The sequence below is a fragment of the Anoplopoma fimbria genome, chromosome 19, assembly GCF_027596085.1.
Source record: "Anoplopoma fimbria isolate UVic2021 breed Golden Eagle Sablefish chromosome 19, Afim_UVic_2022, whole genome shotgun sequence".
NCBI classification, from domain to species: Eukaryota; Metazoa; Chordata; class Actinopteri; order Perciformes; family Anoplopomatidae; genus Anoplopoma; species Anoplopoma fimbria.
Window position 1 is genome coordinate 678,611 of NC_072467.1, and position 25,707 is coordinate 704,317.

The 25,707-nt window shown below is 39.2% G+C and overlaps 2 protein-coding genes across 5 annotated transcripts; both read right to left on the reverse strand.

The window, feature by feature from the left end:
• Positions 1-9,207: 9,207 nt before the first annotated feature.
• On the reverse strand, positions 9,208-14,926 carry morf4l1 (mortality factor 4 like 1). Of its 2 annotated transcripts, none has more exons than XM_054620103.1 (12): positions 14,765-14,926; positions 13,325-13,371; positions 13,156-13,223; positions 12,975-13,061; positions 12,527-12,604; positions 12,385-12,410; positions 12,059-12,150; positions 11,756-11,857; positions 11,208-11,296; positions 10,857-11,029; positions 9,774-9,858; positions 9,208-9,690 (listed from the first exon to the last, which is right to left on the reverse strand). In XM_054620103.1, exons 1-12 carry the CDS (start codon positions 14,802-14,804, stop codon positions 9,606-9,608), a joined length of 972 nt encoding a protein of 323 aa, XP_054476078.1. In that variant the 5' UTR covers positions 14,805-14,926; the 3' UTR covers positions 9,208-9,605. The 2 variants fall into 2 exon arrangements, with proteins under 2 accessions (XP_054476078.1, XP_054476077.1); XM_054620102.1 differs by having other exon boundaries at positions 12,059-12,174.
• A 1,398-nt stretch (positions 14,927-16,324) lies between these two features.
• Positions 16,325-25,409, reverse strand: pias1b (protein inhibitor of activated STAT, 1b). Of its 3 annotated transcripts, none has more exons than XM_054619297.1 (14): positions 25,364-25,409; positions 22,525-22,957; positions 22,240-22,324; positions 22,010-22,057; positions 21,731-21,821; positions 21,504-21,638; positions 21,288-21,393; positions 20,771-20,844; positions 20,424-20,584; positions 19,527-19,660; positions 19,256-19,433; positions 18,989-19,128; positions 18,365-18,402; positions 16,325-18,271 (listed from the first exon to the last, which is right to left on the reverse strand). In XM_054619297.1, exons 1-14 carry the CDS (start codon positions 25,406-25,408, stop codon positions 17,927-17,929), a joined length of 2,013 nt encoding a protein of 670 aa, XP_054475272.1. In that variant the 5' UTR covers position 25,409; the 3' UTR covers positions 16,325-17,926. The 3 variants fall into 3 exon arrangements, with proteins under 3 accessions (XP_054475272.1, XP_054475274.1, XP_054475273.1); XM_054619299.1 differs by having other exon boundaries at positions 25,318-25,387; XM_054619298.1 differs by lacking the exon at positions 25,364-25,409 and adding an exon at positions 25,078-25,299.
• Positions 25,410-25,707: the final 298 nt, after the last annotated feature.

Below are 25,707 nucleotides of genomic sequence, written 5' to 3' on the forward strand. Positions count from 1 at the left end.
CTTTGATTCAGTAAGAGCCCTCAGGGGGACCACGGTAAGTGGCAGTCTGCCAAAGCCCTCCTGTAGAAAAGGCTAAGTCGCTTCTCCCTCAGCAGTTAGATACAGCCTGACAGTTACAGGTTGTCTCACTTTACCTTTATTATTGTTTGCTACTTGGAGCACTGATGACGGTTTGATAATACAACACCTAATGTTATGTGCTTCACATGCAGGTGTGACACAATTATGAAGACATACCTATTAAAAGGCACTGAAAAATAGTGAGATGATGTTTCACAAACATTGGCTATAAATGTAACACAAATTGCTACTAATCGCACGCCAGAGCCCATTTAATGACCACTGCTTAGTACAGCCAGCATGGCTGACCACAGAGGACACTAACACAGGTATTTTGACAATCCATTTTCCAATACGCTCATATATAAAGACTTTAAGTCATAAAAACATGTGCAGGTTAATGCAATATACTAACAAATCCCTGCACAAATTAAGTGTTGACGCAACTGTATGTGCAAGAATCAAACCTTTACTAGAATAGACAACATTATATTATCAGGTGTTCATGTTATTTTGTCCACAACGCTTCTTTATTTAAACGTTTGATGTTTAACTGCAACCTGACCTGTTTTCAATGTTCCGCACAGTAGCCCATCATGTTGGCTTGTGTCTACATACAAGCAAAGGCAAACAGTCTGTTGTCAAAATAACATTTCCAGCTTTAGTTTAACAACTAACAGAAATTCAGAGACAAGTCAATATAATATTGGATTTCTCCCACTTCCTGACAGGAGGTACCCTTCATCTCGAGCAGCAGAGAGGATGTGAGAGGTAGTGGTTTCATTTAATGTGTAGTTGGCGTATTCTTTTCATCTCTGGGTTACAGAGTGTGCTAGAGGCCAAACACAGAAGGCCCACTGTTGGAAAACAGCTACATGACGACAGACCCACCAAGAATGTTGCCCTGACCGCCGTATGTAATACAGCACCAGAGTTCTCTTATTAAGGAGTCAAATAATTTCCACCAAAGTGGTTGGTGGTGCTGACAGCTCAGATTAATGCTCTCTGTAAAACAGCCAGAATAACAACTGCTCCTGCACGCATCGTGAAAACCAGTACGTTTGGCTGAGGGAAGCCTGCCAGCTCTACAAATTCATGCATATTTGGGTCTGTGAACATCTGCCAGCGCAAATAATTTATGCTGTTCTCTGAGTTAAGGGGCAATGAATCCCCTCTGAAAAGTTTTCTTCAACTTCTACAAGCCTCCCCCCTCCCTCCCCCTGGTGTGAAGTGGTGCAGACACACGCTCCAACCACAGACCAGGCTGAATGAGGAGGATCCTGAGGCGTGTGGGAAAGTCCCAGGCACCACTTCAGTCGACGAGGAGCCAACTGTTTCCTGTCCCTCTTCAGGCCTTGGGGTTAGAGCGCGCTGTCAAGGCCATATCCATAACATCCTCCATGCTGCAGCATGAATGGAGCCTTGCCTTGGGTGGGATCTCCAACAACAGCCCCAGACAGAGCAGATATCGGCATGCACGCCTCACTGTCGGGGGCCCTGTAGACATGTTTCTCCACTGGAGCGGTGAATATCTTATGAGCATCGTGAGGAGGTGGATCAAAACATTTGAGCTTGCTGACACTAAAGCACTTCCAAAAGCTCTGTTGTTGTGTTCCAACACAATGGTATCAGGTGATTAAACATCCGAGGGGAGGCGTATTGATATTCAAAACGCCACCGCCAACAGATGGTCTATTAATCATTAATTGATTGTCTGCCATTTCTGTTTGATCTGCAACACAAAATCTGGGCGAATTCAGCTCCACTGGGTTACGTGCTGCTCGTGATGATAGCTAGACTATTTATGAGCACCGAGGGAACCTATCATTTTCCACTAAAATTATAATAATACACCGCTCTCTGTTCCTGTAGTCAACACACCCCGTCGGACACAAGCCAACTCATACTCCATTATATCAGCTTGCAAATTAAATAACAACCGTCAAAATATTTTTGTCATTATACACCTGACAACTAATCATACCTTATAAAAAACAGCTGCAAATAAAAAAGAAAGTAGTAATTCAATAAATTAGCACTTCGCCCTTTGACTCACATAGTTGAAATGCATGGGAGGAAAGCCTAGAAAAAACTCAGAATAATTGTGCCAAGTGTGTGTGTGTGTGTATGTGTATGTGTGTGTATGTATCAGGCGAGGTAAAAAAGCTGTCAAGAAACTTCCCTCCCCTCCTCATTACTCCTCTCGTCTTCACCCTCTCCTCCCAGTCCAAACCGCTCTCCTCGGCTCCTCCAGTGGACTGGCAGGAGGTCAGCAACAGGCCAATCCCCGGCAGCCCCAGAAGGGAGCTGCTGTCAACAAGCAACATGGATAGTTTGAACACCGAGGGCAACGCCGCGGCTCACTGAGGTCAGGAGGAATCACTCAACCAAGAACTGACCGGATGAGATGTAACTGTCATGGTTCAGGCTTCCTAATGAGGTATCACCATTACACCCCTACACATTTAAAGAATGCTGCTCCCTGTCCTGTTGAGAATTTCATTTAGAAAAGAAGGTTGTTATAAAACAGCTATTTTGGTGAGTACTTTAGTCTATTTCAATAACTTTTAATTCTAGTTAAGTTGAATTCATAGTGTATCAGAAAGTATTTTGTTACCTTGTTGCCAATGTAACTACAAGTGCATCATACACTTTATTTATTATTTATTATTAAGTACAATTTGCTGGTCCTGCAATAAATCCTACTTTCATAAAAGGTATAATGTGTAAAAAAATGTTTTTTGTGTTATGTTGTATTGAGAAGTGTTTTATTATTTAGTCTACCTTTTAATATAAATGGGATGATCATTTAACTAAATGTAACAATTTCCATGAAGGTAGTTAAAACGTCAGGGCTGTTGTATTAGACTGAAATAGTTTAAACCATGTGCACCTTCACTACTGAGTGTAGCTTTTACCCCTATTGGCTCACAGCTCGACTGCTGATTTGTCAGCCAAGTCTGCCCTCTGCAGGTGAAAACATGACAACTTGGTTAAATCTATCGGACTATTTGTCTTTTAAAGACAGAAGAAAAAAGCCTTAGTCAAGCAGAAACTAAAAGAAAGCTGTTTAACAACATTAAAATGTTACTTATTCCATTTTCAAATCAAGCTTTGGATCAAGATTGGATTTTATGTTATTGAACTTAAAAACTATAAAACACACGTTTCACCAACAGCAACACCTGATCACATCGTCCCCTCCAGAGACGATTACCTCCACAAACCTCTAGTCGAGGGTCGTCATCAAATAATCAGAAAATATTCACTTGATTAATTCCCTGTGTCCCATTGTTGCACTGCCTGGAGACATCTTTATATTAAAAATCCCACCTCAAACTTTCACTAAACAAATTAATAAAACAATATAACAAAACTAAAGATTAGTTATGAATTACTAGTAAATCCTAAAGATGGATTATTCAAATTTGGAGAAACCAACAGCATCAGAAAATAATACCACCCTCCTTACACCTCAAGATGTGATTCTTTCTTTACTCCTTTGCCCTTTTCTCCATCACCATTGATAAAATATAGCACCACTTCCACACAGTTAAACTTATTGAGCAGATGTCCTGCTAGTTGTTACAATGCAAAGCCTAGTGTTTGTTTTGTCTCATTATGTTTTTTTATTAAAAAAAAAAATCTTTACATTGCATTAAATAACTCCACCTGTATCACAAGTTATGTAATATTATATTTCTATGCCATGTGTTGTAAAACTATGAATAAAAAAAAAGGACACAGAAAAGCTAAAATGAAGAGAGCCTCCTGATGAATGTGGATGTGTGCATGTTGCTTCCTGAGATGCATTTTATTTCCAAGCATGAGGCTGCAAAATCCAGGGAAGAGGATCCAACCCTTTCAAGAGGTGTCAAAGGTTAAATGACACCTCTGCCCTGCATTCATTTTGTGAAGGAGGCTTTCAGAAATGTCTCATCAGAGAACCTGAATTAACATAGAGACAAATCTACAGCGCAGAGACCCAATCATACCCAGACACTCAGACGTGGATCAAAGCTGTGGGAGGCACGGGGGAATAGCAGATGAAAGAGGAACGCATTAAGCTGTTTACTAAGGTGACATGAAAAGGTGTTTTAGCTCAGTATTCAGCCTAATGAGGGAGAGACACCGAGGGTTATCTTATTAGATATTCAGAGCTGCCAGTTCGCAGCCTTTTACATCCCCTCTCAACATCAAAAAGAAAGCAAAATGTTCTGGCAAGGTGAAGTCTAATAATAGTGAGATCCCTGTAGATTAAATTAACATTTCATTATTTCATTGATGAGCTCACTTATACTAAGGCAATAACTAGCTGAGGGGAGGTCTCAGCACTCGCACTGAGTGGTGCGTATTGTCAATCAAGGACACTAGTTACCAACCCCGGGGTCAGAGGCCTAACAAAAGGTCATAAGACAAACTTGAGAGGACTAGAAACGATAAACAGAGGAGGAAAGCAGGAAAAAAATAATATTTCTCCTGCACAATCTTTAGCTCAATTTCTTGAAATTTATTCCCAGTGATTGATAATTAAAAGAGGCTGAACTTTCAATTTTTATATATAATAAATACATTTTATAAATGAACCAATTTCATATTAATCAGGTTACAGATTCTCACAAATAATAGTATCACTCGTTCATTTCTTTGTCAGATTAGAAAAACTTAGAAGCAAGCAAATTTATAAAAAATACCAAAAAAAACTTTTAAAAGTACAATATTTAACGCTAAAATATGGTGGAGTAGAAGTATAAAGAAGCATACAATGTAAATATAAATGTACTTGGTTTCTTTCCACCACTGCTCTGTGGTGGTTCCTGTTTCAGCTGAGAGCTGGGCTCACCACACACACGATAAACCCAGAGTGTAAATTGAGCAAAGGCCCAAACATGCTCTGAAGCCTCCACGATTTCTTCTTTTTCCCACTGAGTCAAGGTCCTGTGCACAAAACCACTACTACGGTGCATTGAAAACAGATGGATCAAACGCTCCTTCTCCTTTATTTGGACTGATCTCTGTTATTGGAAAGAATTTCAGTAAGAATTACCAAATCTGGCCGCCTTTCAGGAAAACAAATGGACACAGATGTAGTTTTCCATTTTACAGGCTGTTTATGTCTCGCAAATTCCTTTTCCAGAAGAGCGGGGTATGTTCTTTCATGTTTTAATGGCTCAGAGTGACCGCAGCCCTTTGTGGCAAATGTACTTTTCCAATACTAATGACATACAGTCACACAAGGCTCTGGCAGCAGTGTGCTGCAGAGGCTGCGTGCCCACTGTGTAATTAGTCTACCACTAACTCCTAGTCTGGGGAAACATTCACAACCACATTAAACACTGACGGTTTTTCACCTCAGAGAGTCTGAAGCAGATGGATACGCTCTAAAGGAATCACATAGAGAAAAATGGCTTTCATCAGTCAGTTAAACTTATAACTTTTGTTGTCTGATGGGAGGGGGGGGGATCTCATCAGAAGACCAAGAGGGATTGGATGACAATCGTTTTATTGGAGTGACTGTCTCTTATGTGTTCCTGTTAGAAGAAACAAATAACTGAAGCAAAACGGAGAGTAATAAACAAGGAGCCAATACTGTCAGGTCCCAGTACTGCAAAGAAATACCACCATGGTACTAACATGGGTAACCTAGAGATGGTTGACTGTGTCGCTTTAGTTGTTCTGTGAACTCCTGCCATCTAATGGCAACCACACAATATTACAACAAATCTAACATTGTTTTTAGTGGTGGAAAAAGTGTTGAGATCTTTCACTTAAAACCGCTATAATTTATATTTCCATCATTTCAATGCATAAAATTATATTGTGAACATGTAACAATGTGAAAGAGGAGAATGATCATGAATCTGACCCTCCCCTTGGTTTAAAGGAGGATTAACTGTTTGGTGTTTTGGGCCACAGTAGTTAAAGCTATAAGAACAACCTCTAAAACATCACTACAGCAACATTACCTGCTCAACAGCAAACAGCAGACAGACACAGTTACGTTAGCGACATGCTAGTGAATATATTTGAGCGTTTCACGTTAGCATCACAAGAGACTTCACTTAGGAGTTGGTGGAGAACAAAAACAGAGCTAAAAGAGAGTGAATGTTGGACTTACATTCAACGTTTGACCAGAGTCTCGTCTCCAAAAGAATGACACTGTTCCTCCTTAACTGCTGGATGTAAATATGTTTAGGCACCTGTTTGCTATCAAGCTCTTCATATGAACTGATTGTAAGTCGCTTTGGATAAAAGCGTCTGCTAAATGACTGTAATGTAATGTAATGTAACTGAAAAGGTGATGTCAGCATTGTGTTCACACATTGTTTCTGCTGCCCCAAGTGGCCAAAACAACAACTTAAAAGAAAAAATCAGGTATTGCAGGTTTAAAGGAAAGGTTTGACATTAACAGAAATATGTTAATTTTATTTATTTAAGGGTTATGTACCAGACAATTTCTTGGTGGGACCAGTTGCCTGGCAACCAGCGGAACCTCCAGGAATATACTGGCACTCTTAGGTCGCTAATCGGGCAAATAGCTTCCTGCCAGTAGAACACCATTTGTCATTTATACACTTTTGTACTGATTAACCTAACAAGATATGACCTGTTAACTGGAACACTTTGGAGGTGATTGTAGGTGGATTTTTTGCTTCCTGTGGACAGACTTCGACTCGCTTTTTTGCCATTTCCAGCTTTAATGCTTTTAAAATGCTAGGAGTGATTTCACATTTCACTCTGAAATGTAATGCTAGTTGAGTAGAAGTATGAAGTAGGCCTAGTCTAAAATAGAGAAACCCATGTAAAATACCTTAAGTCATAGAGTATTTGAATGAAGGTACTTTCCACCACTGATTTTTATACATAAATGAAAAGCATATTGGCTCTAATATATAAAACAGAGCCATACATAAATGCTAAAATATGCTGTTAAATCCTACAATCGTCCCTGATGAGCAATGAACTCAGGACATTTCTGATCCCGATCCAAGCGGTTCCAGCAGTCCTGACCGAAGTGTGTGTCGTTTGGTTGGCAGACCAAATGTGGAGGGAAACCTGCTGAAACCATCACTCAAGACGTGAACCAGCCTCATTAGCCGTGGCTGTATCATGCATATGTCTCTCTCATCTGCGGGGGTAATGACAGCACTAAGTCTGCGTGTCACCAGGGTCACATGAAGGCCCCTCACACCAGAGGAAGGCCTCTTGGTGACCCTGCATGCAACGCCGTGTGTAAAAGTGTTAATCGCAGCAGAAGTGGAGCCAAGAAAGGAGCCGGCCCTCAGGTGTCTCCCTGAACGGAACTGCAGAGGAGTCCTGTGTGCGTGTCCGTCTTTCTGTTGGGCTGTTAAAAGCCATCGGAGGGCTGTGATCTGAGAACACACTCCAGTGAAAACATATGGTCCCGGTTAAGGCTGGGGGAAATTGGATTAAAGAAATTCTACTTGAAACGGTCTGAATTGTTCTTGCCATAACAACTGCGAGCAGCTGACATAGACAAAACCACATATCAGCCTGAAACTAATATTATGCTTCTCTTTTTCATGTCAAGCAAGTCACAACAGTGGAAAAGTGGAAGAGGGGGTTTCTGCTCAACTCATTTAAGTCCCGAGAGGTGAGGACGAGGGGGGAAGGGCTGTGGTCTGGTTTCAATAGCCTATTACATTTCTTTCCTCCCCATAATACTCTGACTGCACCACATGCTTTCCATCATTGGGATGTTATTCCATCACTGGCAGCAGGAGAACCTGGTTTGATGACTCCAAACCATCAGAGTAGGAAAATTCATCTGAGACAATGTAAGAGGAAAAAGCTCACAGGTGTCTTTGTAACCTCGGAGTTTGAGCACATTCACCCATTCGCTTGAAATGATGTTTTAAGTGGAAAAATAGAAGCTTTAAGGCAGAACTACAGCACAGGCCTGTTACTTTTAAGTGATTAGATTAAGAACACCTGTCAAATTCATATTAAATCATTAGTTTTAATAAAGTACCTGTTAATCCCAGCAGAGCCACGATAGATTGGATGAACAGGCCGACAGCAGGATAGCAAGAAAGATCTTCAAGTCAAACAACTTTTAAAACAGTGGTTTCAAATGATATGTCAATGCTCAAAGTCTCACAGGCGGTTCCATAAAGAGCACCTCCAATAACATGACTAGTTTCACAAAGATAGACTTTAACTATGGCTTTGATGCCTAAATTCATCTGTTGCACAAATCCCCCCCTCCGACAAGAAGGAAGAGCATTTTGACAGACGTGTGTTCATCTACTCACAGCGTTTTCACTTTGCCTGATTAGACCTCCTCACTGTCTGTTTAAGCCTCATGTAGCTCACAGCATGACGATGCTTAATTTCAATTCCACATTTTTAAATACCTGTGTGGCTCTGGGTCTTTGGCTCTGGGTCTTTGTAGATGCGTGTACTGAAAACAGGATAATCAAATAATAATTGTGTTTTCAAATCGCAATTAATTTTGTCATACTCATTCTGCCTTTAAACTCCATAGACAGGTTTGTATTCAGCAAACAAACTTGGCTAAGGCAACTTCAAGTGTTAAGAAAAGAAAATTCCAATTTTGCAATTAATTATTCATGTTTATCCTCATCAAATTGTATTTCATTGGGTTTTAAATAGTTAATCAGCATTTATTGAAATATGACTTCAACATTTGACTGACAATTTTAAATCTTTTGGCTTTTTTTCAGTTTTACTTGTTTTTAAAATTCAATTAAAATTAACACAAAAGTTAGCATGCATAAGCAGAAAGCATTTAGTGAATGTTTCACATACATATCACTTCCTCTTTAAGCGATATTAAATTACCACTGAACATATGCAGACCTAATCAATGTGTTTTAGTTTACAGATACTCAAAGTTATAACCAAATACAGTTCCTGTCTTTTTAGGCAAAATATACACTTATCTAAACCCACTCTGCTGCATTTTTTCATTAAGTATTTTAATAGACAAGAGATGAGAGCATTTAAAACAAGACAACTCCAATATGCTAAAGTTAGGACGATGAACTGCCGTCAGAAACAACAGTGCAGATAATAATTTAATTCCCCTGTAGATGAATTGATGGACAATAAATTCCACCTTGATCTCACATTCAAATCAGAGATTAACCAACAGTTTGAGAATGAGGTTTTTATTAGAAAATGATGACAGCCTACAAGACAAATTTAGCCAGCATCTGAACCAAGACAGGAAACAAAAAAATAATCATGATGAAATTCCTTTTCAAAAGATCTCGGTAAACCACCGGACAAAAACAAGTATCATAGAAACTAAAAAGTGGTACTTAAAAACATACCAATACAGGAAGAGCGTACTCAGCAGCTTTCCACATGAAAGAAAATGAATTTGTCCAGGGATTAGTGTGACATCTCGCTCTGATTTTTCTTCCGTAATAAATCAACAGATCTCGCACAATCCGTTCTCCAAAAGGCTTTTTGTGAAATCAAATCCTTTCGACAGGTAAGAATGTTGTTTCCGAGCTTCAACACACAAAAGGCTTCAGATCCTGAAATGAAAAACCTTAAACTGCCTTGCGGTGGTATTCTGGAGGGGCAACTTCATAGTCACTTGCGTTGAAGAGCGATGCAGAGTTCTTTACAAGATACCTGGAATAGAGTTACATTTTATTCATTTCTGCTGCAGATGAATCAATACGAGCCATATCAATGAGAGTTTTGTGAATACTCACTTAAGGAAGTCTTGTAGATAACTGAGCAGCAGTGCAAGGCTCTTCTCATCAAGAGGAGTGTACGCCAGCATAGCTCCAATTCTCACTTTGAAAACCAAACAACGGCAGAAGTTTAAACACCACGTGTCCTCTGACCTCATCTTCATTAATAATTACTAGAAACACTTCAATAATTCCACTTATCCTCAAGGAGGTAATTAAAGTGGTTAAAACACAGAACACAGGTCAGTGGTGGAATCCGATGAATACTGATGTGTACAAAAAGGTAGTTAAAACAAACAGGCTGCACACTTATTTCTAACGTCTATGAACAACGAGGGTTACAAGAGTATTCTGTTTTCTTAATATATTATAATATAATAGAAGGTCAGGACACCGTAATGATAGCTTGAAATGCCCCAAATTTCTGTTTTAAATGTAATTTTTTTTGAAGGGATTTTAAAGAAAAAACATGAAGTCCCAGAAGGCAGAAGTCTGTTGGAAAACATGATGTTTGATGGTAACAATATAGCAGCTACAGTTCAGTAAACATTTTCAAAAGCTTAGGTTTTTTTGTACATGTGAGGAGCAGCGCTTGCGTTCTCTCTTCTTACTTTAGATCAACCTACTGTACCTTTTATGCCGATACAAATGAATACTCTGATAATGACGGAAAGCTTAATGTGTTCAGCAAGGTGTCAGCTAAGTTACCATGGCGATCTACCCCGATAAGAAGTGATAGGACTGAAAACCAGGGTTAACCTTCAAATTAGCTGGCTCGCACCATCGCTAATAATAAAACCGCCAGCCTCTCAGCAGAGCCTGTCTCAATAATAAGTGTCTGGTTTCCTGTGTTTAGAAAAGGACAGTAGTTTTTTCTAAAAAGCTAATTAGCTGCCTTTAAAGAAGGGCTAAACATTGTGTCGCAACACAATACACGAGTCCATTGGTGATGAGAAATCCTATTTTACTAATTCTACTGTTACTGGGATTACTTCTATAGTCAGATTTATACAGATGTTTTAAGGAGCATTGCATTAAAGCGGCTCTTCTCAAATATAAAATAAATAGTACAGCAGAGTAATGTTGTGCAGGTGTTTTTACCAAAGAGTCTGAGTAGGTGAGGGGCGCCGTAGATTTGAGACATGGATGTATCCGGGTGGTTGGCCAGGATGTCTGCGTACTGCGGCCTCTCAAATTTGTAGAGAAGTTGTGTCCCCAGCATGACACTGAAATATTCCTTGATACCAGCAACCACCTCGTTCACAGCAAACTCCCTGAGTAGTGGAGGAAAAGAAAAAAACAGTTATATCTCTATGACACAGAGAGCAAACAGGCAGTTATTCATGTTTTTCCCAGTGCCTCCATGATCTACAACAGCTTAGTAAGTGTGCAAACAAAAACAATCACAGGAAAAAATAACAGGTAATGTTGTTTTTTTGGGGGTTTTTTTACTTGCTGTCAGAGTTTCCTCTTGATTTCTTGTAATTTGCATAATCTTCAAGAACTGCATCAACGTTCTTTTTGGCAGGTAGATGGAAAAGCTGAAGGCACAAAACAAAAAGAGAAACACACAGATAAATAACCAGACTGAAGTCCAACCTCAGAGAAACGCCTCATAAGCACCAGCACACTCAGTAACACATACAGTACACGCATTCACACATGATCGAGGGCATTCCAAGAGACTGGGTGTGTGTTCTCAGGATGAAACCTCCTGAAACTATTTATTTAAAGCAACTCAAAACTTTCAAAAGGCAAAGACATTTACAGACGGGGAGATTTAAATGCTTTGGACTTTCACACCAGTCAATACATGTATGTATGTATGTATGTATGTATGTATGTATGTATGTATGTATGTATGTATGTATGTATGTATGTATGTATGTATATATATATATGGAACCCTAGTTATATTGTAAATACATGGTACATACATCATTTCTACGTGATAAAAAAATAATAAAGAAAAATGCAGTGAAAATGTTACGGTTACTAACCTGTTTTTGCCGTGTAATCAGGTCCCAGTCATCCACAAGCCATGGTTTCAGCTCCTCTGGGATTTTTACTTTAACCTCCACTCGATTTATGAAGGTCTCCTCCTGAGCAGACAGGAATAACATTTAAGAAGCTTTTTAGCACAATGTTTTACGCAGTTACAGTCATTTGAACCAGCAGAACGTACCTACAGAGAATTAGACTTCTTACTCAGTTACTTTCAGTGCAGCGCAGAATTATTTGGAAACTGTACAAATAAATATAGAAACCACCATTTACAAAAATCATCACATTTATAAACTTACACTTTCAACAGTTGGGTCAACGCGTGCCCTCTTCTTTCGTGGAGGATGGGTTGGGTCTCCTCCTGAACTTGTACCTTCTCCTGCACCAGGAGCTGCACCATCAGAAGCATACGGAACTGTTATTTAATTCATAAAAAAGTAAACGCCAGAGTTATTGTGACACATTGTTATGAATCCATTTATGTTTGTATTTTCTTGATAGTGAACAGCTTCTGTTGTAAAGTTAACAGAAACACACTTTTGCAAAAAACTGCTGATTGATTTTGGAGGGCATGCATTCAAAAGGTGTCTACTATATAAATACACAACAATATATTCATGCTTACTCTTTTGTTTGTTCTTTTTGGTTTTCCTACAAAAGAAAGGACAGGTGTTAAAATAACAAAAACAAAAATATAATTTACAGGTATCAGGCCGCTAAAACGGTTTAACAGCCGACATGTAGAATAATAAATGACTTAAACTCACAGATCATTTTTCTGCGGCGGAGCAGGTATCTTCTTATTTGGCGCAGCTCCCCTCATTCTTCCTTCTACATAATGGTCTCTACATAAAGAAAACAATTATTTAAGAATACATCGTTTATATTAAAGTCAGACTGTTTTCAGGAGATTTTAGGACACAGATCACAGTTGGTTTATTAAACAAACTTCATTTGTATCTTTTGGTTTTGTTTTGGCAGTGCTTCTAGTGCATTTAGACAAACATAACAGACTGTTCTGTGTGCCCCAGAGTGTTGTAACACATTAGGTCTCGTATACAATGTTAATCATGTAGAATATAATTATCTACAAAACATTTGGCAATAACTGTATTTTGCCTCGTTTGCTCTCTCCGTGGACCTTGATCATAGAATATCTCTTGATAGTGGTATCTGTAAACATTAAAGTTAGTTAAAAAGGGAAAATAAACTTACTGATTGGCCCTCTGAAGCTCTTTCTGTTTCTGCAGATTACTGTCCACATACTTAAGCACTCTGCTTTCAGGAACCCATTCGTCCCAGCTAGAATATAAAACAACAAGAAAGAAATCAAGCACATGGGAAATCTTTATTGTACTATTCTTGAAAGATTAGATTTATCTGAAACAAAACTTACTTCTTATTCCAACCACTGTAATGAATAAAGTATTTGATTTGTTTTTCCTTGATGTTTGTCTTGACACACTGCAAAGAAAGACACAATTCATTGTCAAAAAAATATGTCATATCTGATAAACAGAAGAGGATCACATGATCAGAGTGACAGGCTAACTACGGCAGCCTACCTTAGCTTCGTAGAGCAATGGCCCATGAAAACACAGCACTCTTTCACCTGAACAGAGTGTTGGTCAATAAAAATCAGCATGAGAGCAGTCCAATTACAACACCATGAAATTGTAAAGCTGACTAAACTACTCCTACACACAAACACAAGAAAAATAATTACACCTTAATCTTAAATGCTTGCACATCAGAAAACAACAGCGGCCTCTTTCTAATAGCAGAGAATAATAATGACATTAAAGTTTAGAAATCAGTTTTAACCACACAACGGGACAGCAGATGTGACATGATGTATGAAGGTAATGACTGAGCCTTAAACTTTGATTAAAACTTATTAATCAAAGTTCATTCAACTTATTATAACTGATTATTTTCATTATTGATTTATCTGTTGAATATTAAACAAAAATCAAATTTAGTCTTTAAAACAAAAAAAACAACATAAAATCATCATAATGAGAAGCGTAAAATATCAATGTTTGGTAAATAACTTAGATGCTGATAATGAAATTGTTGTCGATTCATTTTCTGTCAAATGATCAATCCATAATCAATTAATTGACTTATCAATTATGCCCACATTAATATAAGCGCTTCTTCACTTTTATAATTCCTGCTGCACAACCAGCTGTCTGCTTCCCACAAACACACTGTGCAAAACTATAACTATAACTATTTTTTAGTTATTGTGGATTTTTATTTTTCTTACTTACTTATTTAAAATACTTGTTTTTTCTACTGTCTCTTGTTTGCACTACATCTATGCTGCTGTAATCCTGTACATAAAGGATAATAATAAAGGATTATCTTATCTTATCTTGAGAGCTTGCAGTTTTAATGAATATTATAATACATTTAATAACATTAAACTACAGTATCTTAGTTACTGCATACCAGTTTAAATAAGCACATTGGTACTGATTTGTAGTGTCAGTAAAGAAATTCACTCAGATTATTTTCTTTTTCTACAATGAACACAATTACTAACCAATAAATATGTGATTTAACAATTCATTCCTTAATCAATGAGCCCTCTATTGGTTCTATTACAGGTGTTTTGTCACACTAAAGTCCTCTCCACACACAGGTGTACCCACATGACAGAGAGCTGCAGAAGCTGTGCGGCCAAATCAATGGGAGCTAACGCTGCATGAATGAAGCTAGCGTTAGCAGCTAGCTGCTAGCCACACAGCAGGGATTCACACCACGACTTTAACGTGATGAAACCCGTCCTGCTCAAATCACACCATGTTGTAAGGTGGATGGTTTCGGCGGGGACTAAAACACCACCCAGCCTTGTTATATGTGCAACAACAATGAAGGCACCGCTAGCGCTCTGCGGCGGCATGCTAAAGCTAGCTAACGCCTCGGACCCTCCCGGGAGGCTCCGGCGCCGACAGACGGTGTAAATCTACCGGAGTCCAACACGGACGAGATGTTACCTTCTTGAAATTTAGGTTTCGGGTCCTGTTTCGGCGCCATTCACGGATTAAACTATCAAAATATGGGAAAAATTGCTAGCTCCCATTCCAGTCTGAAACGGCGCCGCTCTCTTAAAAACGTCATAACCAACGCAGTGACGTCATAACCCCGCGACAGAAGACGCGCCGCGCCGCCTGAGCGCAAAGCACGTTTATGTGCTATATTATCCTCATGCCTGAACGAGATGGAACCCCACGTTTAAATGTATTTAATGTGAAAATTACTCTCTTTTAAATTTATTTTGTAAAATGGAAAACAATTGTTCTTTCAATTGTTTTCCATTGGTCATTTATTGGTCATTTAATTTCCCTGAAAGCAGAGTCATGGCTATTAAGTGTAATTTAGGCTATGTGGTCAGTTTTTAAATGAATAAACTGTATTTCCAGTATAAACTGCACTGCAAACCCAGCATAGTATTTCATATAAAGCTTAGACATTAAAAGCTGAAGGCTTCTGTTGGTGTCATGAAACCCCTGAAACCCCCTTCTGTCTTATAGTGTATATGTCATGAAACCCCCTTCTGTCTGTTATATATATATATATATATATATATATATATATATATACACACACACAGACAGAAGGGGGTTTCATGACAGGGAGAGGCCGCCACCAGGGTATATACTATATACCCTGGTGGCGGCCTCCCTGTTAAGTGTGCACAAATATTATGCATATGTGGATACACCTTCTCATTCAACTACTTTGAAGAATCGAAAATATAAAACATATTCTGGTTTGTTGAGCATTTGTTTGTTTACCACATAATTCCATATGTGTTCCTGGATGTATTCTATATTAATCTACAATGTAAAAAAAGAAAAACCATTGAATGAGAAGGTGTGTCCAAACTTTTGACTGGTACTGTACAATCTCACCACTCCCATGAAGTACAGACATTCAGAAAAAGCAGTAACAGGAGAGCTGGAGGAAAGTTTCCTCTTGATTTAGCCCTGAATGGTGATAATTGTAGGTAAGTTCAAATAAAAAATGGTAAGAATCATTGATTGCTATGCACCATTTTTTATTTTGTGATTTCTGATATGGAAACCCCAAATTTATAATTTGTTAAAAGCAACCCAAAGTTTTCTACTGGATAGATACAGAGGACGTTTCCTACTGACTTTTTCCCTGTACTACTACCATGAGGTGGATGTTTGTGTTTTTGTTTTTAAGTAAAATGTTTCAACAAATTGATGGATTGGTAGGAAATTTAGTTCAGACATTCATTGTCAGTGCCCTCTGGTGGATAAACTGAAATATGGCACACTTCTAAACTACCTCTAACATATATTGGTGTGGCTCTACAGCAAATTCTGGTCACCCGATGCCCTTCACATAAGCCCATAATATGTCTGCAATAAGTCAATATTGGGCAATACATCTGCATCTACTACAAGCATGTGCTGTATTAAAGTGTGATTAATCTTAGGTTTTTTCCAAGCTACAAACTCAATCTCAATCATCTCACTGCATACTTTAACAGAACACATGCAGCAGAAACAGGGCTGCCTTCAGATCAACTACAGATGTTCACTTTCTTATATCTGTTTAATTCTTACAAGTATCAAACAGCACAGTAGACCTTGTAGCGGTTCAAAATGATCAAAGCCTCTATTGAGTTATTGACATCATTTGATAGTAAAACAAACAGAAAATGTTACAATGCATGTCAAGCAACTATGACATCTTTAAATAGCATTAATTATATAATTACAAAAGAAGTATCACATACAATGACAGCAATGCATATCCACAAATCAAACAAATGCTGAAAATATATATGATAATAAATAATCCTAATTATAAGCAGAAGTCAAGAAAAATAAAGGGAGGGGATGCATCCATAATAACTTCAATGGTTTTAACTTCAGGGCCAAACTGCATGTTGTGATCCACTCAAAGAATAAGCTATCACATTTCTCTTACAGGCTGTTGCCAAAAGGCTTTGCATCCTGTGACCTCAGTAAGGACCTGCACAGCACACAAACAGGTTAGCTTTCAGGCAATTTGCAGGGACATGAAAAGCTGAAAACAACTCTTGAAGTGTTCCCTGCAACTGTGGACTCTTCACTGCTCCACACAGCCTTTGTGTAAAGATCAAGTGCTTACACAACATTAATGCATCACGAAATGTCAAATTACTTCAAGTGGACCAGTAACAAGCCGTCTCGAAAGACGTCGACCGGCCGCTTCGCTGTAGTCTTTCGTGTATATTTTTGAGGGTAGTATTCAAAATAAAACAAGTGAACTTTAGAAGAAACATACACAAAAAAGAAGGCTGCTTGCTGGACTAGTGCCATTCATTTACACATTAAAAAAGCCTGGCCTTACAATACTGACTTACTCCCAATTTATATGTATTTTAGGTACAGTCTAAACTATACACTATGGTTCATATTTGATTCACTGAAACAGGCGAAAAGAGTGCAGAGCTCTGACAAACAGAAGGATCTAGCGTTTCGATTCTAGTGGCAACATTTCCTAGAGGCATAAGGAATGCTTCTTTAAAAAAAAAAAGAAAAAAAAAGCATACATTCAACATAACTTACATCATAAATAATTCCTTGAAAATAAAATGACCACAGCATTAATGTCTTACAGAAAAATCTACAGTGATGGCAAAATGGCAGATCTTTCTGCTGTCAAAACAGTTTGGACAGAAATGATGCCATTTAGGTAATAAAGTAAGTGTTACACATTTATCTGTTTTGCTGTGACTTGCCTTTTGTACATCTATAACAATGCCCATCTTCTTTATATTTTAAATATCATGTTACATAAGGTGTCACCTCATTGGGTTCTGTGCACATATTATACTGAAATAATGCGATTGTTCATGGAATATCGAAACAAAACTGTAAAAACCAGGTACAAAAGGTACAATATAATCAAAGGACCACATGAAGAAATGTGAAAAAGTCTTCAGTATTCACAGAAAAATATCAACTGAAGTAACTCACCGGACAAGAAGCGTCCTAAGTTTATATACATATGATAAGTAAAATTGAAAATAGATTTTCCTCTCTGTACATAGCACTGTATTCTCTCATTTTCCCCTTCCTTATCTACAAAGAACTCCTCTTCTCGAAGTCTCCCATGTCTTTCAGTTTAGTGTGGATCTAGTCGAGAGAGATAACGTCCGATATGGAGCCATAAATGGCTGCCGCCGCTGCAGCTTCCACCGAGGACCTCGACAATCCTGAGATGGAGTGGCTGTCCCTGTCTCTGTCTCGCTCTCTGTCTTTGTCGCGGTCCCGTAGGCTGCTGGAGGACACCAAACTACTGGTGCTGCCACTGTTGCTGCCTCCGTTGGTGGCTGCCAGTGTGCTGCTCCCCGGGGTGCCCGGCTGCTCCCGTAACATCTGAGAGGAGCCGTAGGGCAGGAAACGGTTAAGGAGCAAGTCGTGGTCCTCTGAGGCTGATGCTGATGCAGCTGCTGCAGCAGCCATAACCATGTTGTAATGCTGAGAAGACAGAAAAGAGTGACAATTAACCCAACAAGCAAACATAAACTGCAGTGTGATGCTGCCAAAGTTTGTGTGTTTGAGTAAATATACCTGATTGTCGCCTTGGAGGAAGGAGAAGAAATTTAGATCTGCAAGAAAAGGAAGTAAGTTCAGTCCATTTATTTCATTCTGGATATTTTCTACCAAATATTTATTGTTACAAATTGATTCAATTGATTCAACCCTAAGCTACCCCATCCTACCACTGCTTCTTCTACTAACAATAGGTGTTAAAGGGTGTTATGGGGGGCAGTGACTTTAAATACTCCAGCTGAAAGAGCTTGGGGACATTATCAGCAGTCCATGTCAAAAGTTAGCTTAAGCTAATATGAGGCTTCAGCAGATGGAGTTAGTCAAATCAAGTGGGGGCCTTCATCCTGGTAGTCATGTGATCACGTTTATTGAAGAGGGTTTGTCCCAGCAACGGGATTACCCATGACTATAAGGACGTATCCCATCACCACATCTCAGGACTGTTTGAGGAAACAAAAAGATGGAGTTTCTTGTGCTACAAAGACTTTAACACTGAAAGATACCCCATCGATTCAGCTGACTCAGATTGATAAAAGACATGTTTCACAACCAGTATGGACAGAACAAATGAATGTGATTATTGTTTTAAGACAGACTTAACAAAAATCTAAACCTATCTTTTAAGGCAAGTGACAGGCGTACCTGGCAGGTCGCTAGTTGTGTGATAATAGTGGCGATAGTCCTGGATAAGAGGTGGAGGGGGAGGAATGTAGCTGGTCTCCACGGCGGGCATGCTGGGTGCTCTGCTCACAGGTGAGCCCTGGCTGTGTAGGTTCAGTACTCTGAGAAGAAACACCGCCACACCAGGTTAGAGACAAATAACATAACACAACTGAGCTGAGCACAAAGAACCCAAAAACACATTTGCTTATGGTGATCTAACTTCCTGTTTATGGTTTAGGGACTTACCCCTTGCTTGGAGGTGGAGAGACAGGGGACAGCGAAGGACAGGCCCTTTTCAGAGGCGGCTCATCATCTAGCTCTTCCTCTGAGGAGCTGTCCAGTGTCAGGTCGATCACATCAACATTCTTGCCGTTGTCATGGGACGATCCCCGTTTCTGCTCGTGCGTGTCTGTCCGAGACGAATCTACGCAGGAACAGTTAACTCACACTGTGCTCACAGCTCTCATTGACTGAGTGCACTTGAAGAATCTGAAATAGAAATACAGCAGCTACATACCGCTGTCTACACCGTTGTACGAGCCAGACACATCCTGCACCTCTTTCTTCGACCTCATCGGAGACCAGTTTCCATCTTCTTTGAACTGGATTTCATCACAGTCAGAACAGCTATTCAAGATTTCCATGAACAACCTGTGAACACAGCACACCATTGCTTTACAGTTTGACAACTTTACAACCAGAATTACAAAGGCTTTAGTACTTCATCATCTTAAGTTTGGGAGAAACAGTATTAGTGGCCCGTTATAAAGCTACAATTCAGATGCTTTGGTGTCGGCTTTGCACACAAATGAGATGATGAAATATGATATAGGAAAGTTGATTAAAGTAATAGATCCAAGAGTTTGGAAAAAACTTATCTGAAGCCAAAACACCACCCAGTGCTTTGTCTTACCATGAAGAAGGATTTTCTGAAAAAAATGTCACAGTAGCACTCATTTATCTTATTTTTTGGTTTTAATAAAAAAGGATGGTTCCAAGCAAAAAGAGATTTTTTTGGAACCACCTCTGTCGGGGTTGGGAGCTAGCTGAGCCGATACTAGAATGTTAAGTTAAAACACTTCAGACCTCACTAGTGGACACGGCACATCCTGCACAAACCCACTACTTTTAAAAAGCTACGGTACCGTCAATAGCAACCACTATTTTATTTGTTTACTCAATGAAAAGATCCAGCAAGTGCCGCATTGATGATGATGTCACAGCAGTTAGACGCGGCATCTCCTTGGTGATCAGCTGGGAGTCCCTAGAACGCCGAGAGGCTACTACACGCAGTGGAAAACCAAATAGAGAAAAGGAACTGGTGCCAAAAGCATGTTGAGTTGAACAGAACCAAGCAGTGGAAATGAGCCATTAGACAGTAATCTACCAGGAATGTGTGACGTGTTGTGCTCACCCGTCGATAATGAGGTGCTCATAGGGTGCCTTCTTGTCACAGACTGGACACACCCAGGTCGGCTTCTTCTCATTCATTTGGATGTAAAGTGTAGCATCGAAGCACTGGAGGTGAGAACATGTCAACGCTCTGCAAGGGATGGTCAGCCTCATCTTCCCCAGCTTTGACACAAAACAAAAGAAACACACAATGTAATTAGAATTATCAAAAAATAATAATTGTAGATGTATTTAATAACTAGTTGACTAACTAGTTCTCCTGGTATTCTGTAGGCTACTTAGTATACCTCTCACAATAACTAGAATAACAAGAAAAACTTTAAATAAGCAGTAAAGAGAAGTATTTACAGGACAAAGGAGAGAGACTCGTAGGCTGGTGGTGGCGATCTCACTCTCTGGATCAGCTGTTAATTTCTCTTTGACTGTGAGAAGAAAAAGAAAAACACAATACAACAATTATGTCTTTGTTTAATCCAAGTGTGCTAAAGTTCATTCGTTTATCAGGATCTCAAACTCAACCAGAAAGAATCCTCGATCAATACATCAAATTTGGGCTCACTCCACATACCACTGTATAGCCAATACAAAAATATGATAAGAACATTTTCGAAAAAACACAGTGGAACAACTGTTTGAAGGAGCAAAGGGCCATTTTCAGTAATCGTTAAGGAACTGAAACATTTAGCAGTTCTTATTTTAATCCCTGGGACTTCCAAATTGCAGTGACTACGTGTAAAACAGGCAAAAAAGAAATGCACAGGAGTTTATATATGAAAGAAGCTACAGTACATGATTGTCTTTTACTTACAGATGTAGTGACAACACCTATTCTATGTTCTTACAACAAAATCAAGAGGCAACTTACTCAGAGCTCTTGAGTGGTCAGGATTCCTAATTCCTTTGGCCCGTAGTCTTTGCAACAACACTGCAGACGACTGCTGTCTTACCAGATAAACAGCCATGGAAAAACTCTGACAAAACAAAACAAATAAGTTAAGAAACAAGTTACACTTAGCTGACAAATGTCCTTATTAATGGGCTATGACACTTGACTCCTAAAGCTTTGCTTGGATCTTCTTACCCTCCCAATTTCTGAAGTCCATGACACAACAATTGTGTTGGGGACTGTGGTGGACAGGCGGACAAGAGAGGTTATGTTGATTGGGCGACTGGGCCTTTTTGGTTCAACTCCATTTTTGGTTGGAGGAAGATATCCCTGCAGACAAAACATTAAAACATAAGTGACCTTGATTCTCAGTAAGTGGGCGTGTGTAACAGCTAGGATGACAACAAACTGTCTAGACTCACCGGGAGATTACAGGGTTTGCTGTTCACCTTCACACACAGATTAGGGGGGAAATGATCCTCCTGGGGACAGCTCGTCTCTGATAAACAAAATCTGAAAATGTAGAAAATAAATTAAAGAACCAGGAAGCTCAAATGTTGAGGGACAAATGTCAAACGATATTTGGTTCTAGTTGCCTCTTTCACACTTATTTTACTATTTAAGTTGTGTCCAATAAAGCCCACTACTCACTAAACAAATATATACTTCTTGGTTTAAAGGGGAAAGTATGTAAGACGTACCTTAACTGAACTTGAACAGCAAAGTCACATTTGGTCCCAGATATGTCCCTAAAGAAATAAAAGAGAAGTCAGACCGACCTGTTCAAAAGTTTAACACATCATTTAATAACAACCTGCTGTGTCAGATAACATCTGCTTTCTAAACCATGTGAACAGTACATTATAAAATGGTTTTCACAGTGTTATTTCTTCTTTTCTCACATCTCTTACATGAGAACTTTCTCACTTACATGGAGCTGCTGATCTGTTGAACTTGCTGTGGTGTTAATGCAAAGGCGTAACATGCTTCCTGGAACCGCTGACTGTTGTCTGAGGCTACGAAAGAGAAACCAGGAACAAAACATGAGAGTCAGAGGGAAAACCTACAGAAATCACAGGCCTGAGTAATGTCAACTCATATTGAGCTTTTACCAAGCATGGTTCAGATATCTGTGTTCACAATGCGGCATCAATATGTAGATGAGGGAAAGGTGTTGTTATTACACATACAACTGACATGGAAGTGGTGGACTCACCCAGGCTGGTTGGCTTAATGAGCTCATCCAGTACGTCGTAGAATGGCAATCTCTGGAGCTTGACATCAGGATGTACAGGGTGAAGGGCGGAGGGGAGGTGAGGCAGACCCAGCTCATGCTTAGGCCCAAGTAAAGAAACAGGCAACAGAGGCGATGCGGAACCGTGGCTGTCAAATCCCAGCTGGGCAAGGCCAGCAGGCAAGCTGGAGGCAGAGTGAACACCGGGCAGAGCCAGGTCGACCGGCGAAACCATTTTGGTTGGGAAGCGCCGTCTGTAGAGCTCTTTGATCTTCATCTGCACTGCGGGACTGCAACCAGCCTTGAGTAGGTGGAGACTTTTGGTCAAAAGTTCGTGTTTGCGTCCGTGCTTATTCCGTCCTGCGTATCCCAACAACACCTGGAGCTCCGAAACTCGAAGGCTCATTACCATTTGCTGGTGAAAAATGAAGAGTGGGAAAATTTGTCAATTATGAAACCCTGGAAAACAGATTTTCCTATTATTATGTAAAGAAAAAAGTTTTTTTTTCTCATTTTAGACTTATTAAAAAAACAAAACATGTGTAATTCATTTATTTAAAACGCGTAACATTTTAATTTTTGAGATATGCTTGGAGCAGGAAGACTTATACAGTTCTTCGCCCTTTGTCCAGCAAGTATCTCAATAAAAGACACACATTAAGAGCATCATCATACATTATATTTAACAGACACAGATTGTTTTGGCAGAGATAGCCCTCCAGTTTAAAGCAACCTCACATAACTTATATTTAATTTTCTTTTTGCAGGTGATACTACAGGGTGTGTGGACACAACAGCATGACTATAGTACTCAAAATCATGGAATTCAATAGAGACCACAGACCTTTACTTGTGTCAGAGAGGTGTTATCCCTAACCCCTTTTGATAAGTAGTTTGTGATTCTGTGTTAGACTTCATTATACTCTACACTTGTCCTGTTATTTTGTTGTAGGGCATTGTCAAAATAACAAAAACATCTTGCAATATAATACAATCTAATAACACGGGAATTTTAATCTCAACAAAACACATCCCACATAACAATGTAATGCAAGCAGACAAAGCCACACCACAAACCTTAATACACACAATTGGATAAACATCTTTGTGACACAGACGCTATGAAACCAAAACATTTTCATATCCACAAAGGGCATGTCTCCATTGAATTATCTTACTTTTTGTTGTAAATGTACTCATGTTACACCATAGAAATGTCTTGTGAATAACTGTGTTTAAAACATGCGATGTGGCACAATACACACATGAAACACTCAATGTTGGCATTAAAGACAGTGTCTGTAATTACAAAGTGCATATGAAAATGTAACTGGCAATTAATTAACTTTAATCCAAGTAGTACTCAGTGTGCTACTGCACAAGGGAAATATTTTAGTAACTGCATACATTCTGATGATGCTTGATATATGAACTGTTAATAAAATGACATGTCGCATACCACCAAACGTACAGTACCAGTCAAAAGTGTGGACACCCCTTCTCATTCAACTACTTTGAAGAATCTAAAATATAAAACATATTCTGGTTTGTTGAGCATTTGTTTGTTTACCACATAATTCCATATGTGTTCCTTCATAGTTTGGATGTCTTCAATATTAATCTACAATGTAGAAAAACATTTTTATCAGAGAGTGTTTTGATCACTGCATTAGTATAGTTTAGTTGTTAGAATAGTTTCTGTCTGTATATATAATATTTCAGTTACTGTGGATTCTTTACTGTTTTTTTATTGCTCATTTATAATACTTATTTTTGATCTTGTTTTTTTTTTAAACTATGTCTCTTGTTTTGCACTATCCTCTCTGCTGCTGTAATCCTGTAAATCCTGTAAACTAATAAAGGATTATCTTATTTTATCTCTTTTACTGTTCAAAATGAGCTGTTTTCCCCTCTATTTAACTATGTTTAATTTAGTGGTGGTTTTGTATTGTATAGAAACATAATGTCTTCTTGACACACAAACACAATTGATGCAGGTGGAAAAATAAAGAAAAAACACTGAATGAGAAGGTGTCCAAACTTCTGACTGGTACTGTAAGTGATACATTTATATTTACTCTATAAATAAGATGTATTTGTTAAATGTCTTTTATACTGTTTAGAAATGATGCAGAGAGTCAACAGTGCAGAGATTTGTTTAAGGGAGAGAACAGATGAGGGGTTTTCTGTCAATGAATAATGAACCAACATCTGGAGTAACGTGAGGAGGTTTAGCATTTAGCCGGTGTGAAGCCGGTGTAACGTAATCTGACTGAACCCACACGTAATGGTACAGTGTGTACTTCATCTCCTCCACCCGGACAGCAATGCCCACTGTGGACAGGAGCCGTGTATGTCGTGGTCCACCGTCGTTTCACCCCAGAACCAAAGCTAAGGGAAGCTAAATTGCGCTTGTTTTCCAGGGAATAGACAGACCCCAGTTCTACACAGACAGTGGACCTCCTGGTAAAGCACAGTGGCTGACACTACATTGCTGATGCGTTCAAAACATTAACATGAATGTAGTTTTCATACCCTGAAGCGATATGTGGCCTTTGTCCGCAGGTGAGCCGCTCAGCAGAGGCAGCCTAACGGAGCGTCGGCAACAATAACAAAGCTAATGCTAACGAGCTAGCTAGCTAGCTAGCCAGCTAACAGGCTGCCCGGTCCCCGCCGCTCTGTTGTTTTTGGTGTTATATGCTTTGATAACAACATTTATTGGGTTTTTACTGTTGAGTTAAAAAAGGTGCTATGATTTGAAATTGAAAAACTCACAATATGAAACGTCTATTTGTCAAGCTAATGAAGGGGCTCGCTTTACCTTCAGTTCCGCACTCTCCGCCATCTTGTTACATTTGGTGCGCATGCGCAGCAGCCGTCCTCAAGGGACACAGCGAATTCGAATTTGTGTCACTTCCTGGTCGCAGACACAAGGGGGCGCTGCTGCAGCGTGAAAGACTTTATGAGACATTAAGAAACCCTTTATGAGACATTAAGATGAAACACTTTATGAGACATTAAGATGAAACCCTTTATGAGACATTAAGATGAAACCCTTTATGAGACATTAAGATGAAACCCTTTATGAGACATTAAGATGAAACCCTTTATGGGACATTAAGATGAAACCCTTTATGAGACATTAAGATGAAACACTTTATGGGT

What these genes read in the sequence shown, in the direction of transcription:
- morf4l1 (XM_054620102.1), bottom strand. Translation starts at nt 14,804, where the DNA reads ATGGCGCCGAAACAGGACCCGAAACCTAAATTTCAAGAAG. An exon ending in GAGCTTCAGAGGGCCAATCA is followed by an intron (nt 12,605 to 12,974) that starts GTAAGTTTATTT and finishes TTCTTTATGTAG; the next exon opens with AGACCATTATGTAGAAGGAA. An exon ending in TATCTACAAGACTTCCTTAA is followed by an intron (nt 9,691 to 9,773) that starts GTGAGTATTCAC and finishes ACTCTATTCCAG; the next exon opens with GTATCTTGTAAAGAACTCTG.
- pias1b (XM_054619297.1), bottom strand. Translation starts at nt 25,408, where the DNA reads ATGCGCACCAAATGTAACAAGATGGCGGAGAGTGCGGAACTGAAG. An exon ending in GAGTCTCTCTCCTTTGTCCT is followed by an intron (nt 20,585 to 20,770) that starts GTAAATACTTCT and finishes TTTGTGTCAAAG; the next exon opens with CTGGGGAAGATGAGGCTGAC. An exon ending in TCCTCCAAGGCGACAATCAG is followed by an intron (nt 18,272 to 18,364) that starts GTATATTTACTC and finishes CTGTCTTCTCAG; the next exon opens with CATTACAACATGGTTATGGC.